The sequence below is a fragment of the Staurois parvus genome, unplaced genomic scaffold, assembly GCF_062004578.1.
Source record: "Staurois parvus isolate SC_StPar_1 unplaced genomic scaffold, SC_StPar_1.0 ptg000025l, whole genome shotgun sequence".
NCBI classification, from domain to species: domain Eukaryota; kingdom Metazoa; phylum Chordata; class Amphibia; order Anura; family Ranidae; genus Staurois; species Staurois parvus.
In genome coordinates, this window is record NW_028317821.1 from 12,520,655 (window position 1) to 12,539,457 (window position 18,803).

Sequence of the window (18,803 nt, forward strand, 5' to 3'; positions counted from 1 at the left end):
ACATCAGTGCTTACTACTAGTGAAATCTGTGAAAGATCAAAGAGGTCACATGGTACAAGGCTATTCACAACAGCCTTGTACCATGTGACAAGCTGTGACCAATCACAGCTCTCACAGTACTTCTCAATGGCTGCAGGAATGCAGCCAGAGAGAAGGAGAAATGATTGCTTTTACAGCCTTTATGGGTATAAAAGCAATCAGTGTAAAAAAAGAAAATAATAATAATATAAAAAAAAAATAAAATGTAAAAAAAAAATTAGAAAAATTATAATTTTTGGTTATAAACTAATTTGGGCTATTTTTTTTACTAAAAGATAATGAATACATTTTGGCCAAGATTTATGAAGAAAGATTATTTATTTGCAAAATTTTATAAGAAAAACACTTTTTTTTTCCAAAATGTTTGGTCTTTTTAATTTATATAGCAAAAACATAAAAATCCCAGTGGTGAACAAATACCACCAAAATAAAGTTTTATCTGTCTCAAAAAATGCTACAAAATTCATATGGGTACAGTGTTGCATGACCGCGCAATTGTCATTCAAAATGTGATAGCACTGAAAGCAGAAAATTGGCCTGGACTGGAGGGGGGTGAAAGTGTCCGGAACTGAAGTGGTTAAACTTCAAATGCTGTGTTCCCAGACCTTTTAAACCTGCTTCATAAGAGTAGGTCAGAAGCGAAAAAACATCTGCCTATTTACATGAGCCCTAAGCAAAATATGTGAAACTATTGTATATCTGATTCGCTTGGATGATTAGGAGGAGGAGGTAGAAGGAAAAAATATTTTGTTAGCTCTCATATATCATATGTTAGCTCTCATATACCATTTGTTAGCTCTCATATATCTCATATATGTCGAAGGTTGAGATTCTAAGAAACGCATGAATGACATGATGAATGACACATATAACACAGCACCATCAGAGTCTGCTTCATGCACAGCTTTCTGAAAACTTACCAAGAGGATCCGCCTTTCCATCCTTGTCTGGGACTGTGAAGACCCCCACTATTTTATGTCCTTCTTTGCGCAAATTGTTATATACTTCTTGGCCAAATACGCTCTGACCAATGAGAGCCAGCCTTAGTTTATTCTGATAGTAGATCTGTAAAAAAAGCAACACTGTTACCATCACAAGTTCAGGCAACAAAAAGAGTGCCAAACACTTTACACTCTTAGGCTCCATTTACTCTTGTGCGACTTCAAAATCATGCGATTTTCATTGCGACTTTACAGTGTGACTTGATGCAACATTAATGCAACTTTGGCACGACTTTGATGCGAGTTTGGATGAGTGCAACTTTGGCGCAACTTTGGCTTTGACCAAGGATAATTGTTTCTGCTGTACAAAGTCACATACAAGTTGCATGTGCAACATCCAGGTGCGACTTTCATGCGACTTTGGAGGGTTTACATGAGGTCTATGACCCTCAAGTCGCATGAAAGTCGGACCAAAGTAGTGCAGGAACTACTTTGAAGTACACTGCGACTTGAAGTCGCACAGATATGAATGGTAACCATGGGGAAACATGGGGGGCGACTTGTCATGCGACTTTGAACCCCAAAGTTGCATAAGTGTGAATGGAGCCTTAATGCACAAGCTCTGTACAAACTACTTTAGGCTCCATTCACACTTGTGCAACTTCAAAATTGTGTGATTTTACAGTGCGACTTGATGGAGACTTTAAGATAACTTTGATGTGACTTTGGCACAACTTTGATGCAACTTTGGTGCGACTTTGGCTTTGACCAAGGATAATTGTTTCTGCTGTACAAAGCCGCACACAAGGATTATAAATATTTGAAGATTTGAGGATAATACACTATATCTAGTTTTATTTTTTTTGAGGCACTTTGGATCTGGATTGGCGAATTGAATTGGATATTTCATGCAATATTTGGACGATATAGTTTGGACATATTTTGGACAATATTGTGGAGTGAGGACTATTAGGGTATTGGGATAAAGGTATTTGAGAAAAGGTTTATGTTGACCTCAGTGCACTGTTTAATTGGGCAACTATGTGGCAAATGAGGTTCAAGGTACAACAGATCCCCAGCAGCCCATGTTAATAGACTCTTCAGCAGGCAGCAAAAAATAGACCCCTCCCTCAACAGTAGATCCCTTCCAGCAACAATAGATCCTCCACCAGAAACATTGGACCAGTGACAACAGCAGCCAGTATCAATAGACCGTCCAGCACACCCCTGCAACCCTTGCCATTACATACATTAAGTTCTGGAGGTGCCGAAACTGTATTCCCCCAAAATCCCACTGAAAAAAAGCCCTGAATAGAGGTATGTGAATGATACTTAGCTAATGCCCCAATATTGTTTAAGCCTAGAGCTCAGCTTTAGGGGGGCGCCACCGGAGCACTCCTCACTCACATACAATGATGTAGAAAATGTCAATGACCTCATCAGACCAGCACCACTAGAGGTCTGCCCAGCACTGGAGAAAAGGGAGAGGACCCTGCACACCCACATGGTAGAAAAATATATTTGAAATATATTTGAAAAATATTCTTCCCAAATCTATTGCCATATATTTGAACTGCTACAATTTTGGCCATATTCAATATATATACAGTCAGGTCCATAAATATTGGGACATCGACACAATTCTAACATTTTTGGCTCTATACACCACCACAATAGATTTGAAATGAAACGAACAAGATGTGCTTTAACTGCAGAATGTCAGCTTTAATTTGAGGGTATTTACATCCAAATCAGGTGAACGGTGTAGGAATTACAACAGTTTGCATATGTGCCTCCCACTTGTTAATAGACCAAAAGTAATGGGACAATTGGCTTCTCAGCTGTTCCATGGCCAGGTGTGTGTTATTCCCTCATTATCCCAATTACAATGAGCAGATAAAAGGTCCAGAGTTCATTTCAAGTGTGCTATTTGCATTTGGAATCTGTTGCTGTCAACTCTCAAGATGAGATCCAAAGAGCTGTCACTATCAGTGAAGCGAGCCATCATTAGGCTGAAAAAACAAAACAAACCCATCAGAGAGATAGCAAAAACATTAGGCGTGGCCAAAACAACTGTTTGGAACATTCCTAAAAAGAAGGAACGCACCGGTGAGCTCAGCAACACCAACAGACCCGGAAGACCACGGAAAACAACTGTGGTGGATGACAGAAGAATTCTTTCCCTGGTGAAGAAAACACCCTTCACAACAGTTGGCCAGATCAAGAACACTCTCCAGGAGGTAGGTGTATGTGTGTCAAAGTCAACAATCAAGAGAAGACTTCACCAGAGTGAATACAGAGGGTTCACCACAAGATGGAAACCATTGGTGAGCCTAAAAAACAGGAAGGCCAGATTAGAGTTTGCCAAACAACATCTAAAAAAGCCTTCACAGTTCTGGAACAACATCCTATGGACAGCTGAGACCAAGATCAACTTGTACCAGAGTGATGGGAAGAGAAGAGTATGGAGAAGGAAAGGAACTGCTCATGATCCTAAGCATACCACCTCATCAGTGAAGCACGGTGGTGGTAGTGTCATGGCGTGGGCATGTATGGCTGCCAATGGAACTGGTTCTGTTGAATTTATTGATGATGTGACTGCTGACAAAAGCAGCAGGTTGAATTCTGAAGTGTTTCGGGAATATTATCTGCTCATTTTCAGCCAAATGCTTCAGAACTCATTGGACGCTGCTTCACAGTGCAGATGGACAATGACCCAAAGCATACTGCAAAAGCAACCAAAGAGTTTTTTAAGAGAAAGAAGTGGAATGTTATGCAATGGCCAAGTCAATCACCTGACCTGAATCCGATTGAGCATGCATTTCACTTGCTGAAGACAAAACTGAAGGGAAAATGCCCCAAGAACAAGCAGGAACTGAAGACAGTTGCAGTAGAGGCCTGGCAGAGCATCACCAGGGATGAAACCCAGCGTCTGGTGATGTCTATGCGTTCCAGACTTCAGGCTGTAATTGACTGCAAAGGATTTGCAACCAAGTATTAAAAAGTGAAAGTTTGATTTATGATTATTATTCTGTCCCATTACTTTTGGTCCCTTAACAAGTGGGAGGCACATATGCAAACTGTTGTAATTCCTACACTGTTCACCTGATTTGGATGTAAATACCCTCAAATTAAAGCTGACAGTCTGTAGTTAAAGCACATCTTGTTCGTTTAATTTCAAATCCATTGTGGTGGTGTATAGAGCCAAAAATGTTAGAATTGTGTCCATGTCCCAATATTTATGGACCTGACTGTATATGTATATATATATATATATATATATATATATATATATATATATATATATATATATATACACACATACACTGCATGTTGAAATGCGTTTTTATTACAAAATATAAGAAAAATATTTTTAAAAATACATTTCAAATATACTGTATGTCTTTAAAACTACAGATCTACATTTTTTGGAATGCATTTACAAATATATGTAAAAATATATCTTAAAATTACTTTTATATGTAAAAAAAAATTGAAAAATATATATTTTTTAAATATATTCTTCAGATTTTTTTAAAAGTCATTTTAACATATATTTTTACATATATTTGTAAATGCATTCCAAAAATGTAGATTTCTATTTTTAAAGACATACAGTATATTTGAAAATGTATTTTAAAAAATATTTTGCATATACCGTATTTTCCGGCGTATAAAACGACTGGGCATATAAGACGACCCCCTACTTTTCCTGTTTAAAATGTAGTGTTTGGGCTATACTCGCCGTATAAGACTACCCCTCTTCCAGTGCACACCAGTGGGAAGAATCGTGCCCCATCATTGGTGTCAGTGGGAGGAATAGTGCCCCATCATTGGTATCAGTGGGAGGAATAGTGCCCCATCATTGGTATTAGTGGGAGGAATAGTGCCCCATCATTGGTGTCAGTGGGAGGAATAGTGCCCCATCATTGGTATCAGTGGGAGGAATAGTGCCCCATCATTGGTATTACTGGGAGGAATAGTGCCCCATCATTGGTATTAGTGGGAGGAATAGCACCCCATTATTAGTATCAGTGGCAGGAATAGTGCCCCATCATTGGTGTCAGTGGAAGGAATAGTGTCCCATCATTGGTATCAGTGGGAGGAATAGTGCCCCATCATTGGTATCAGTAGGAGGAATAGTGTCCCATCATTGGTGTCAGTGGGAGGAATAGTGCCCCATCATTGGTATCAGTGGCAGGAATAGTGCCCCATCATTAGTATCATTGGGGGGAATAGCACCCCATCATTGGTGTCAGTGGAATAGTGCCCCATCTTTGGTGTCAGTGGGAGGAATAGTATCCCATCATTGGTGACAGTGGGGGGGGGGGGAATAGTGCCCCATTGTTGGTGTCAGTGGGGGGGGAGGAATAGTATCCCATTATTGGTGTCAGTGGGGGGTGGAATAGTGCCCCATCATTGGTATCAGTGGGGGGGGAGGAATAGTGCCCAATCGTTGGTGTCAGTGGGGGGGGGGGAATAGTGCCCCATCATTGGTATCAGGGGGAGGAAAAGTGCCCCATTGTTGGTGTCAGTGGGAGGAATAATGCCCCATCATTGGTATCAGTGACACCAACGATGGGGCACTATTCCTCCCACTGACATTTGCTGACCCCTGTTCCAGTACGGTGCTGCTGCAGCCAGCATATGTGGTTGCAGCAGCACCTAAGCACGGCACACTTACCTGCATCTCCACTCAATTTTCGCGGGGCCGCTCAGCTCCGCTTCCTTGCCGGTGATTGGCCGCCTGTGTGCCTTTCCTGAGCTACAGTTCTGGCGGCCAATCACCGGTGAGGAGGCGGAGCCGAGCAGCCACGCGAACATCCAGTGGACGAACCGAAGGAAGGAGCAACCGCGCTTCCTGGACCGGATCGTCGTGGGACCGGAGCCAGGTAAGAGACAGCAGCCCCTGCCCACCCCTGTACTTAGTTTCCCTTCTGTTGGAAGGGGGGGGGCGGCGGCGGCACCTCGCCGCCCCCCTAAAAAGTGTCAGCATGCCGTTACCGGCGTATAAGACGACCCCCGACTTTTGAGAAGATTTTCAAGGGGTAAAAAGTCATCTTATACGCTGGAAAATACGGTATTTTGTAATAAAAATGCATTTCAACATGCAGTACATATATATATATATATTTATTGAAATATATTTTTAAATATTTTGAATATGGCCAAAATTGTAGCATTTCAAATATATGGAAATATATTTGGGAAGAATATTTTTAAAATATATTTCAAATATATTTTTCTTCCATATGGGCACCACCTGACTGGCTTGAATATCTCTGAAAAACGTATAGATAAAAAAAATATTAATAAAATACATATAACTCTATATTTACCATTAACAATGACACAGTGATGCTGAAGTTAGGCTTTATTTCCTGTACAGAAAAAACACTCAGCGACACATTACAGATTGTTTCACATAGTTCATTAAATAACTGAACCAGATGCAGAAATCATGTTATTCTGCATGACCTATTTAGCCGCACCTGATACAGCACACTGACACAGTATCAGCCAGGGCTCCCCAATAAGGAAATTAATTCGATCACAAGGGCGCTTTGAATAATCAAGAACAACAGTACCTATCTGGGAAGGGCTGCCTTTCTAGCTCCACACCAATACTGGATATACCACTGAGCCAAGGAGTACAGCCCTGACCAAAAGTTTTGAGAATTACGCAAATATTCATTTTCACAAAGTCTGCTGTTTCAGTGTTTTTAGATCTTTTTTTCAGGTATTACTATGGTATACTGATGTATAATTATTATTATTATAATACAGGATTTATATAGCGCCAACAGTTTGCTCAGCGCTTTACAATATAACGGGAGACAATACAACAATGATACAGTTCAATACAAGAGGGATTTGATAATTACAAGCATTCCATAAGTGTCAAAGGCTTTAATTACCAATTAAAGTAAGTTTATGCAGAGCCGATATTTGCAGGGTTGACCCTTCTTTTTCTTTGTCAATCAACTTCTGGGCCACATCCTGACTGATGGCAGCCCATTCCTGTATAATCAATGCTTGGAGTTTGTCAGAATTTGTGGGGGGGGGGTTGTTTAAACACCTCTTGAGGATTGCCTACAAATTCTCAATGGGATTAAGGCCTGGGGAGTTTCCTGGCCATGGACAAGAAATTTTGATGTTTTGTTCCCCAAGCCACTTAGTTATCACTTTTGCCTTATGGCAAGGTGCTCCATCATGCTGGAAAAGGCATTGTTCATCACCAAATGGATGGTTGGGAAAAGTTGCTCTCGGAGGATGTTTTTGTACCATTCTTTATTCATGGCTGTATTCTTAGGTAAAATTGTGAGTGAGCCCACTCCCTTGGCTGAGAAGTAACTCCACACATGAATGGTCTCAGGATGCTTGACACAGGACTGATGGTAGCGCTCACCTATTCTTCTCCGGACAAATTTTTTTCCAGATGCCCCAAACAATCAGAAAGGGGATTCATCAGAGAAAATGACTTTACCCCAGTCCTCAGCAGTCCAATAACTGTACCTTTTTGTAGACTATCAGTCTGTCCCTGATGTTTTTCCTGGAGAGAAGTGGCTTCTTTGCTGCTCTTCTTGACACCAGGCCATCCTCCAAAAGTCTTTGCCTCACTGTGCATGCCAATGCACTCACATCTGTCTGATGCCAATCCTGAGAAAGCTCTGCACTGGTGGTGCCCTCCTGCAGCTGAATCAACTTTACGAGACGGTCCTGGCGCTTGCAGGACTTTCTTGGGTGCCCTGTAGCCTTCTTCACAACAATTGAACCTCAAAGTTTTTGATGATCTGATAAATGGTTGATTAAATGCAATCCTAGTAGCAGCAATATCCTTGCCTGCAAATCCCTTTTTGTGCAAAACAAAGATGACTGCATGTGTTTCCTTGCAGGTAACCTTGGTTAACAGAGGAAGAACAATGATTTCAAGCACCACCCTCCTTTTAAAGCTTCCAGTCTGTTATTCTAACTCAACCAGCATGACAGAGTGACCTCCAGTCTTGTCCTCTTCAACACCAACACCTGTGTTAATGAAAGAATCACTGACATGATGTCAGCTAGTCCTTTTGTGGCAGGGCTGAAATGCAGTGGCAATTTTTTTGGGGGGATTAAATTTATTTTTGTGGCAAAGAGGAACTTTGCAATAAACTGCAATTCATCTGATCACTCTTCATAACATTCTGGAGTATATGCAAATTGCCATCATAAAATATGAGGCATCAGACTTTGTGAAAATTAATAATTGTGTCATTCTTTAAACTTTGGCCACCGCTGTACATGCATAATACATACAAAATCACTTCCAGTTCAAGTCGCCACTTTTTGGAAATTTGATAAACTCATGAAGTTTTTCTTTAAATAAAAATGGCATATTTAGGTATTCGAGATGACATAAGAAAGGAAAGGCTTGCATCTAGAGATGCCTGGATACACTTTTTCTATAGTGCTGGGCACCTAGGTAAATCTTCATTTCCACCTGTGAACCTGAGCACTGGCATGCCCCTCTCCCATAGTGTCATCTTCTCTGCGGGTCATATTATGGCTTGGCCATTGCATTAGTGATGTGGTGGGGAAACCAAAGCTATGACTATGGAGCTGGAGGCTGCCGTGTCAATAACTCTGGTCATCTTAAATACTTTAGCTATATAACAGGTTTACATTAACATAAACCTGTCACAAACGTGGCCAATTCATACATTATAAAAAAAAGCATAATTGCATATGCAGAGGCCACTTGAGTGAAAATGACATCTCACAACAATTAAAGGAATCCTGTTATGACAGATACATGGTAGTACCACTGCTAACCTTTTCTTGAAATGCTAGTTGCCTCTCTGCCATGTTAATCCAATGGCTTAAAGCCTATCTCCACGGAAAACAAAAATCATCCCTTGTAGTGGGGTTGCTCTCAACACTGCTTGGGTTAAATGCTCAAAAGATGTTTTACTTACCTGATCCCACCACTTCCTTTTTCTCCTCTGTGCTCAAGTGGGGGGCTGTCCATTTGCACCCTCAACTCCAATGCAGAGCTATGGGTTCTGCATTGTACTTGATGATGTCAGAGGTCAGGAAACCACTGGAATGTAGCGAAGAAAAGGCTATGACCACCAGTCTTGCAGCCTAGAGGGAGCTGGAGGTGCAAGAGAATCAACTAAAAAAAAGTTAAGGTCTATGGGGCCACAAAAAGCAGTTTTACTTATTTAAACCATCTCTTAATGGCTTCCTCTACAATGCTAGACTGGCCCCTGAAGCCTCTTCTCCCCTATGCACCAGTGCTCGCAGGTTGAAGTCATCAAGTACAATGTAGAGCTCATATCTCTGCACTGGATGCAAGGACATAAAGGGACCAGAGTGTAGGGGAGAAAAGGAGAATGGCGGCAGCCAGTGGAGCGGGTATAAAAAACTTCTTTTTGCAGTCCACTAAACCTTAACAAGCATTTAACTTTTGCAATGGGGAGAAGTGGGGCAGCCTCACTAAAAGGAAACATTTTACCCTTTCCTGGATAAGGGCTTTAAGAAGTTTCTGTGTCACTAACACTAAAACATGTATCAAGAGTTCTGATTCCACTCTAATGAACAAGAGCAAAGATGCAGTCCAGGATTTCTAGCTCTGAGGAAGGGAGCACGTTCCCGAAACGCGTCAGCGGGCCCACATCACCAATAGTCAGGATCCCTGCTACCACATTGGATGTTCATAGGTGGTTTTTATATGCATCATTCCATTTGTCATTTGTGAGTATGTTATTGGCTTTTATTTTCTCTCAATAAATCTTGGGTAATTTGCTAAGCGTTTGTGCCCCCTGTGTGTTCTTTACCAACTCAGGATTTCTGCCTGTGCTAGCTGCCTGTCCATTCCAGGTCAGTGATTCAGGAAATACTACACCCAGAAACAGCTAAGCAACTAGCATTTTCAGAAGGAATTTAGCAATAGCAGCTAACAGTTCTTTATTAAGGTGTCCCTTAATAAGGCTAGGTTCACATTTGCCGGCAGGGTTGGTTCTCACCCGATGCAATAACACTTGGTGTCACCCCTCTGTGGATCGGATCTGCATATTGGGGAGCATAATGGATCGGACGGGGATCGTCGGCTTGCAACCCTTGGTTAACTGATCTCTCCACGAGCTCCACGAAAAGGAAAGTTTTAAAGCAAGCCGACAATCCCCGCAAGATGGATCAGATCTGCGGATTGAGGAGCATAATGGATCAGACTCTGATCCATTATGCTCAATCCGCACCTCCCTCCCTCCCCCCCCCCTCACCTGCCTAGGGACGCCACCGGCCTGCATTCTGGGGGCTGGTGGTGTGTGCAGGAATCGCATCGGTTCCCGCACCCACAACCAAATCGTGCTGCTCTTATGAGATGGGCTGCCATTTATTTATTCCACACATCTCTGCACGCAGCGCGTTTGTGGGTGCAGGAACCACGTGGTCAAAAAGAACATGCAGTTTCCCTGTGGCCATATTTTTAAAAAGGTGCGTGCACCTTTTTACTTACGGGAAACGTGGGCACAGCAGCCCATTCAAATGAATGGGTTACCATGCCTGAGCAAACGCGGGCTGTACATCCCACAATAGTGTGAACCTAGGCTCAAACCAGAACTATAAACAGCTGAACCGATATTTATAGCTCATACAGTAAAAGCTGATCTGGATTCCCCCACCACCTGCTCCCAGTCTCAAACATCCCTTTTGGTCAGTGAGGTTCCTATCACATCAAAGAGGCCTGGCTCTGTGCAGTATGTTTTAAGACCTTTGCGTTTTACATGCGTTCGTTTTTTTTTTTACTATTGAACTCTGTATAATGTGCATTTTCACGAAAGCACAAGTTTTATGTCTTACTGCAGTTTATATAATGCTACAAGTGATAAGAAAGTACCATAAATATTTATTAAAATATAATAAAACCAGCCCTAACACGCACCTAATTAAGTAGAATAAAGCTAGACATACACTGTTAGATTTTCATGTGAACATTCCCACAAAGTTCATTCTTTAGAACAGTCAATAATACTGTCAATAACTGCATAAATTGTGTATCAAAGTCCTTAAAAACCTGATTCCATCGCCAAGACAAAGTTAACATTCAATTTTTGGATCAACAGCACTGAATGTGATTCGGATAAAGAATCACTTTCATTGTTAGAATTTCAATCGATCAGATAAGAGGCAAAACAACTTTTTCACTCTTCTCCTTCAATTTTTCTCTTCACTGCTGTTGAAAATAATCATCTATTTATTCAAACTCACCATTAGAAAATCATTTTTTTTAAATGGACAGCTTTTGAACAATTCTACCAGTGTATAGCTAGCTTTAGACAGCACCCAGTATAACAGGGTCCTCCTACCTGAGGCTGTTCTATGGTGGAGCAGATCACTCTCAGATATGATGATGAAGTCTTCCCACCATATGGAAGAACATGCTGATCTACTGTTCTCTAAAGATCTTCCTTCTGTATCCAAACCTTCTGGACCCTATTGGACATTTCCATTAAGGTCATGGTGGACTCTACTTCTAAGACTCACTATCCACGTCACATTCTGAACTCACAATCTTTGTCTAATAAACTTTAGATCTACCAAAACCATGTAATACGAGGAACTACCTAAACAATCCAATCAGTTTGCATCTACAGCCAGGCCCTTCCACTACACACTTGTCGGTCGATTTAATGGTGGCCATACACACTTTGATTTTATTATCTGAACAATCTCTTAGATTGTAAGCTCCGAGGAGCAGGGCCCTCCTATCCCTCTTGTTTTTGAACTGTATTGTTGCTGTATTATCTCCTGTTATATTGTAAAGCATTGAGCAAACTGTTGGCGCTATATAAATCCTGTATAATAATAATGTGCAATTTAATCAGAATGATCAAACTGGCAAATAATCAAAACAGCCATAACTTTCCTTGAGATCGAGTCAGACTCAAATGTAGATTGGAGCCAATCAAACTGAGTCAATCAGCCAGGGCAGAGCTGAGATGCTTTGTTTATAAAAACGATTGTATTGCTCTTGATCAGATCATGAGATTGGATGGTGGAAATAAAGATGCGATCGATATGTGACGACCAAATCTTCCAACTATTGATCAAGATCCACTTCCCCGTGTGTGGCATATCAATTGAAAGACACGTATACCATGGATTGATTATTAGAGATCAGAAAAGAAATTGATCATTTATTGAAGTGTGTACAACTGCCATAAAGGAGACTGTACAATCTGCTTGTGTATGGTGAGTAATATCACCTTCTACCCCATTGTATCATCTGCTTTCCTCTGTTACTATAAACCTATCACTGTGCATGACTCTTTTTTGGATTAAAAATGCTCCTGTTTACCCAAAATATAACATGTATCATCCTGCCAGGAATATGATATATGGGGCTAATTCCAATGTACAGTAAAGATCTATTGTTCTCCCCAGCAGGCAGACACACTAGAGAGGAGTAAGCAGTTAGCTTTGTGCTGATGCAATCTACATGGGACTTTACAGCCCTGGGACGTGACTATGGCCAACATCCAGGCAGCAATGCCATGGCAACCCATGGTGGTCTACTATTGTGGAATCCTCATGCCACGCTGGATCCTATTAACCCCTTGTGTGACGAGCCTGTAGGTGGGCTCAGATGACATCACCGATTATTATCGCTGCACACACACTCAATGCCAATACTGAGTTATAGCAAATGTACTTTCCACCCAGCCGTCTGTGGTGATCAGTCACTCTGCAATCACCCATTGCATGCTGAGTCTTCCATGCCAGGCAAGATCGCTCTGAGTCAGCCACATGGCACAGCGGATTAGTCTGAACCCAGTGCCAGCGAGTGATCATGTGCCAGGTTACTCACTGTTGTGCTGGAGAAGCTCCTGATGAACTGATTGGCAGCCCACAGCATATTTTACAAGTGTCAGCACAGCGTCCCACAATGACACGTAACTAGGAGAGGAGACAGAGCACACAGCACCACTGTAACACTGCAGCAAACATGAACCAAATCCAGCTAAACACCGCCCTCAAGACACGGGCCACGCCCACCTGTCATCTTTCAACGTGAGTAACGGACTAGGTACCGCCCGATCGGTATTGTGATGACCGTAAACCACGCCCCTTCAGCTTGCCTGCTAGTGTCAGCCCAGTGGCCACGCCCATGTGTCATTCACGCTCCCTACCAAGGAATCTGCGGCAGCTTGGATGCGGCTCTGCTACAGGCTGGCGGAGGGGGCGTGTGCACGTGTGATTCTGGGCATGCTCCCTGCACCCTGGCAAGGAATCGCTTCTCTGTTTTAGGGCTCATGTACACTGCAGCTGATAAACTCACGTTTAGGAGCTGTTCTGCGTTTTCTTCAGCAGCCCCTGAACTCTCCCTAATGTTTTCCAATATGTCCATGTACACATCTTCATTTACAGGCAGTTGAGTTTACATTTGTTTTTTTTTAACACAGAAAACGTACGTTTAGCAGATTTTATCAGCGTTTCAAACGCAAAATGCGTGCAAGCGCGGCTAACCGCGTTTATAGGCATTTGCGTTTGATTTTTTTTAACTCTTCCATTTCCAGATTCTGTCTGGAACCTTTTTTCATCATGAAAAATGCATGCAAAGTGTTTTCCCGGTATTCAAATGGACCTGGTACATCATACTTTGAGGTTTTGCATGAAAGAAAATATGTTAGACACTGCTGCAATAATTTCTGCACAGAAATGAGCTGAAACACATCCAAACACCACAAAAAAAAGCAGCTAATCTCAACAAATACTGCTCTCTCTGCTTCTGCTCTCTATTTCTCTCACAATGTCTGAAATAGTTCATTTGTTACTGTTTTTCAGTGCATTCTGGGCATTTTGGAAGGTTTCCTGAGCTTCTAAACTCAAACGCGCATAAACGCAGAGTGCAAATGTGGCTAAAAGACTTTTTTTAACCTATGTTTTCCAGCAGTCAGTTACCATCATTCAGAAGTGTCCCGTGTACATGGGGCCTTAGTAATGCACCTTTATATGTAATGCAATGATAGCCAAACATATAAAGAACAAAGCAAAAAAAAAAAGGAATGAGAGACTGAAAAAAGAAAATGCAGCCACCACATCTAAGAATTGTAAAATGCAATATCTTACATTTGTGCATATGTGTTGACTGACTGACTTGTGTTGAGTTAATAAACTGGAGAGTGCAAAATCTGGTGCAGCTCTGCATGGCAGCCAATCAACTTCCAATTTCAGTTTGTTCAATTAAAGCAGAGTTCCACTCAAAAGTGGAAGCTCTACTTGTTTGACTCCTCCCCCCTCCATTGCCATATTTGGCACCTTTTGGGGGGGAGCATCCAATATATGTTTAATGGTTAAATACTTAAATAGCACTACTATGATGTATGTTTTTGAATATTATTTATGAATTAAGTGACACGCGTGAAGAGCACTTAGTGTATTACAGGCATTGTGAGGTTTCTCACAAGGTCAATAGATTTATTTTACTATTCACATAAAGATTATTTAGATTATGTTTTTTAGCGCTACACTAAGGTAACACTTATTTGAGCACTGTTTTTGGTGTCAGTTGGAGTGTAAGCAGCTTAAATTAGGAAAAGGGGGGTGGTCCATAGAAGCGCAGGAGGACTTACAATACATACAGTAATCATACCTGAATTAGCAGCAAGTTCATAAGAAGTCCTTTAAAGGCAAGAGTCAAATTAGGTAATTAATCCACAGAGGTAGTAAGGGTCCTTATAGTCCATGACTGGCAATAATTCTTAAAGGCAGTAAGCCCATAACTGGTAACTGAAAGCTCATAAGAGTTCTCAGGCTCAGGATCCCAGCCCCTCAGGGAACCCCAACTGGCTCCCCTAACTGGGGCACATTCCAGAAGCAGCAGCAGCATCAGTGGCTGTTAGAAGGAGCTAGAGGCTCCGAGCACGTAGCCTGGTCTGTGTTCCTGAGATCTTCCCACTGATTCTCGGATACTTTCGGTGACATCACTTCCGCAGGTGCATTCCACGCTGGTTGTGTGGCCTCTTCTGGGTTACAGACACCGTTGACCAGCTCCATTACATCCTCATACCCAAGGAAGATCCTCTCTACTGCACCCATGGCTCCAGCTGTCATTCTGGCATGTCTGGCGGTACCCTACAGGACGAAGAAGAGTGACTTTCTTCCTTGTCATTTGTTACAATGATTTGCAGGCTTATGTACCCTCTGCAGCATTGTTGCTGCATTATGCATGTTCAGTTTAGTATGCAAAAAAATCACATGACAGGTGATTGATTTGACCATTCTGGGCTCTGCACTGTCCCAGGGGGCTGGCGGGACCAAGCGACCACACGTCACATGTCATCCTACAATGGATAACAGCATCGATTGACAGTGGCTTCTCTGTAGAGCCATGCTGTCATTACCATTGACGCTTGACTGGCTAGAAAGAAGGACTCTCCATAAAGAAGAGGGTCCTTCCACTTCTACTCCAACCCATTAAAATCAAAGCCCTATGCCAAGATCAAAACAATCCACCAGGCACAGCCCTTGCCAGTGAGGGGTCCTGCATTTCTTTATGGAGGTGAGGAAACAAGAAAAAAGGCCTAATTATTATCTTACAATACTTAATATCCTTCTCCTTGACAAAGCCTTGGAAGAACGAATGGTGGCATTGTGCCTCAATATGTTACATCTTATAACATCCTACCAACAAGAAGCACTTCCAAGACACCTCCATTCCTTTTTTGCCTGCTATACCACCAAGCTACCATTACTATACACAAGACTATTAACCCTACCCACAGCCCTAACCTCCGCAACCTGCAAGCTATTTGTGCTTCACTCCCCCTTCCCTCTTGACATAACCGAGCACTTTCCTATACTCCTCTGTGGCCACCTTTCCAGTACCACCTGCTCACAACATCTTGCCACGGGCAAGCAAAGGAGCATAGCAAGGGGATGGAGACAAAGAGGCCTGGGCCTTAATCCCTTTTTTTCATTGAATCAGTTTTGGTTTTGGTTTCTTTGTTTAAGTAAATCTATAGAGGACACAGATGGCAACAAACACTTGACAGTGCATCTAACAACTCACCACTCAATCCAAAACAAAATAAATAAAAGTTTATAGTATGATCTTTCTTATTTTTAAGCTGCTTCACAAGTTATGGCCAATTCAAAATAGGAGTTTGCCCAACAGAAAATGTTTTTGAACCTCATTTTTTTTCTTTGTTGATTTAATTTTATTTATCAGAAATTTGTCACTGAATGCAGATTCCCACAAGAATCAGACTTTTTTTCAAATAAATTTACATTTGAAAACTGTGTCAATTTTTGTTTGAAACTAGGGATTCATTACTCAGCTTTTGCACAATTTTAGGAGGAGCAGGTCTATTTTTGTGGTAATAGATATCTTCATGCTGACACACGGCATCATTCCACCAGGGAGTCTAAGGGCATACTATGTATGACAGACATTGAAAAGGAGGTAGGTAAAAATTCCATAAATATGAAACATGAAACATGTGACTAGAGAAGTATCAACTTACAATAGTGTAAAAGCTGGATATTCAATGGGGGACTGCTTTCCTGTAAGCTGTCCTGACAGTGATGGCATGAATGTGCATTTCAAGAAGATGGTCAAAGCTATAAAAGAAAAACACTTAAACTCTTTAATCAAACATGCAACACATACCCATACTACCCCCTTGCCGCCTTCCATATGCATATACAGTATTTGGCAGTACAAAGGAGAACTTTCTTATGTGTCATTGAAAAAAAGCCTACCAATGTGCTTGTGGGTAGGTGCTGCATAGTGCGGCGGTAATGATAACACAGTTGCCTGGTTGCAGGTAACCCAAAACTTGTATTGAAAAGAATGCCCAACTTACAAATCGCCCAGCAGAAGAACACCCTGATGGGAAACACTCACAGTTCTGTGCAATTCGGAAATGCAGCAGGTAAGATGCACCGACAGCATCTGTCTCAGAGGTCAGAAGGTGTCCTGGTCAGTCCGTTTTCAATGGGGAGGCTTCCGATAAAGGATGGCATGTCCCTAGCTTGTCCCTACTCATCAGGAACCTCTTTGTACCGCTAATACTTTTTCCTACTCTATCCTCTTCGTAAATGCACACCAAAACCTTGGGCAGGGACTTAAAAATACTCTGCTGACCCAAGATGGCCACCAGGGGTCACCTGATTGCAGCGTAGCCAATCATAACTCTGCCGCAGGGGTCTGTAAACCATAGAGAAACCAGGTTTCTCTTGACTTCCACTCCGGCTTCGGTACCACTCTGGTTGAGTGCCACCTACAGTGCAGGAAGCAGACTGCACTTGCCTACATGCTATCACATAAATGTGTGCAGGAGGCGGGCACCTGATCTCCATCTCTAGGTTGTCTCTCATATACAGGTCTACCTCTGCTATCTTTAATTTAGTAAGGGGTTGAAACACCAAAACACAGTTTTGAATAGTCCTCAGGAACTTGGCAAATTTCTATGAAAACATTCCTAACGGCAATACACCTTTCAATTCCACATGCTTGATGAACTTTGCTTTAGGTATTCATAGCACTCGGGTGAAAATATGGTTAGGGTGATTAAATAGTATCATTGAGTATTATACAGTTTTGTTACCCATATGAAAAAAACAATCTGATTTACCATGTGTTGCAAAGTATGTCTTATCCTTTTATTGACTTCCAGGCCTAAAACTAGAATAGGTTGAAAGTTGTCTCTTGCTTTCTCTTTCCCTTTCAGTTAGAAGTGGATGCATCAAGAAATGGACTGATATATCCATTTTGTTTCGTTCTGTGACACAAATTTAACCATATCACCCCCCCCCCCTCCATGGGGTTTTGACTTTATCTATGCCACAAAGCATCAACGATGATGGATCTCGATTATGAAATATTCTATAATGATGCGATAGACTATGATATTTATAACCCTTTTTTATGTTTCTAATGTGTCCCCTTATCTTGTGGATAAATTTCTTGTGCTCCTACCAGACTTAAAATTCATTGGGCCTCCGAGCAATAGGAGATCATGGGGCCCCTGTATCCTCATCCACACTCAAACCACACCCAAAAAAGCCTATGATAGATACTAGGGGCATCTCATGGGGCCCCTACTGACCCTGGGCCCTCACGCAGTGCCCGAGAGCCTGAATGGTCAGTCCGCCCCTGGGTCCTACCTATATACTGGAGATGACAAGGACATTCCAGTAAATATGTGACATAAGCACTATCACATGAAATTCATTCTCTAATCTTATGAGACACCCCATTAGTTTGTGACTGAAAATGCGTGTAACTCTTATTTTTATTCCCCTTCATACTTCTACATGCTAAGCATCTCCCACATTTGAAAAAACCAGCTCTATCCAAAAAAGTTAGCTTTTTCAAGGGTGCATCTGGAACATTTTTTACCAACTTGTTCCTCAGGGTTGGTGGTTTCCTATAAATGAATTTTGGTTTATTGGGCAATAAATCCTTTAACACATCATCTCTTTTTAGAATAGGCCAGTGGTTGCTAATAATATTTTCGATTAGTTTATATAGGTTAGAAAAACCTGTACTGAAGGCTACGTCACCATTAGTATTTTCCTTTCTTTTTTTATGTAATAAATCATCTCTATTTATCTTATTAACTTGTTCTAATGCGTTGACTAGAGTTTCTCTCTTATAACCTTTTTCTTCAAATCTTTGTAGCACTATTTTTGATTATGCCTCAAAACCCTTTATGTCATCACAATTACGTTTTATTCTTATTAGTTGACTTTTTGGAATAGCCCAATTTCTGTGATGACAACTATGATTAGGGATATACCCATTCCTATCTACCTCTTTGAAATGGGTCCTAG

General features: G+C 41.6%; 1 protein-coding gene across 1 annotated transcript in view; it reads right to left on the bottom strand.

The window, feature by feature from the left end:
* Nucleotides 1–12,992, bottom strand: part of ALDH1L2 (aldehyde dehydrogenase 1 family member L2) — an 80,963-nt gene extending 67,971 nt beyond the window's left edge. Inside the window, exons 1-2 of the mRNA XM_089651844.1 lie at nucleotides 12,832–12,992; nucleotides 960–1,104 (exon numbers count right to left, since the gene is read on the bottom strand). Coding sequence (XP_089507970.1) covers nucleotides 960–1,104; nucleotides 12,832–12,879 — 193 coding nt within the window. The 5' untranslated portion in view covers nucleotides 12,880–12,992. The remainder of the gene's footprint in view (nucleotides 1–959; nucleotides 1,105–12,831) is intronic.
* Nucleotides 12,993–18,803: the final 5,811 nt, after the last annotated feature.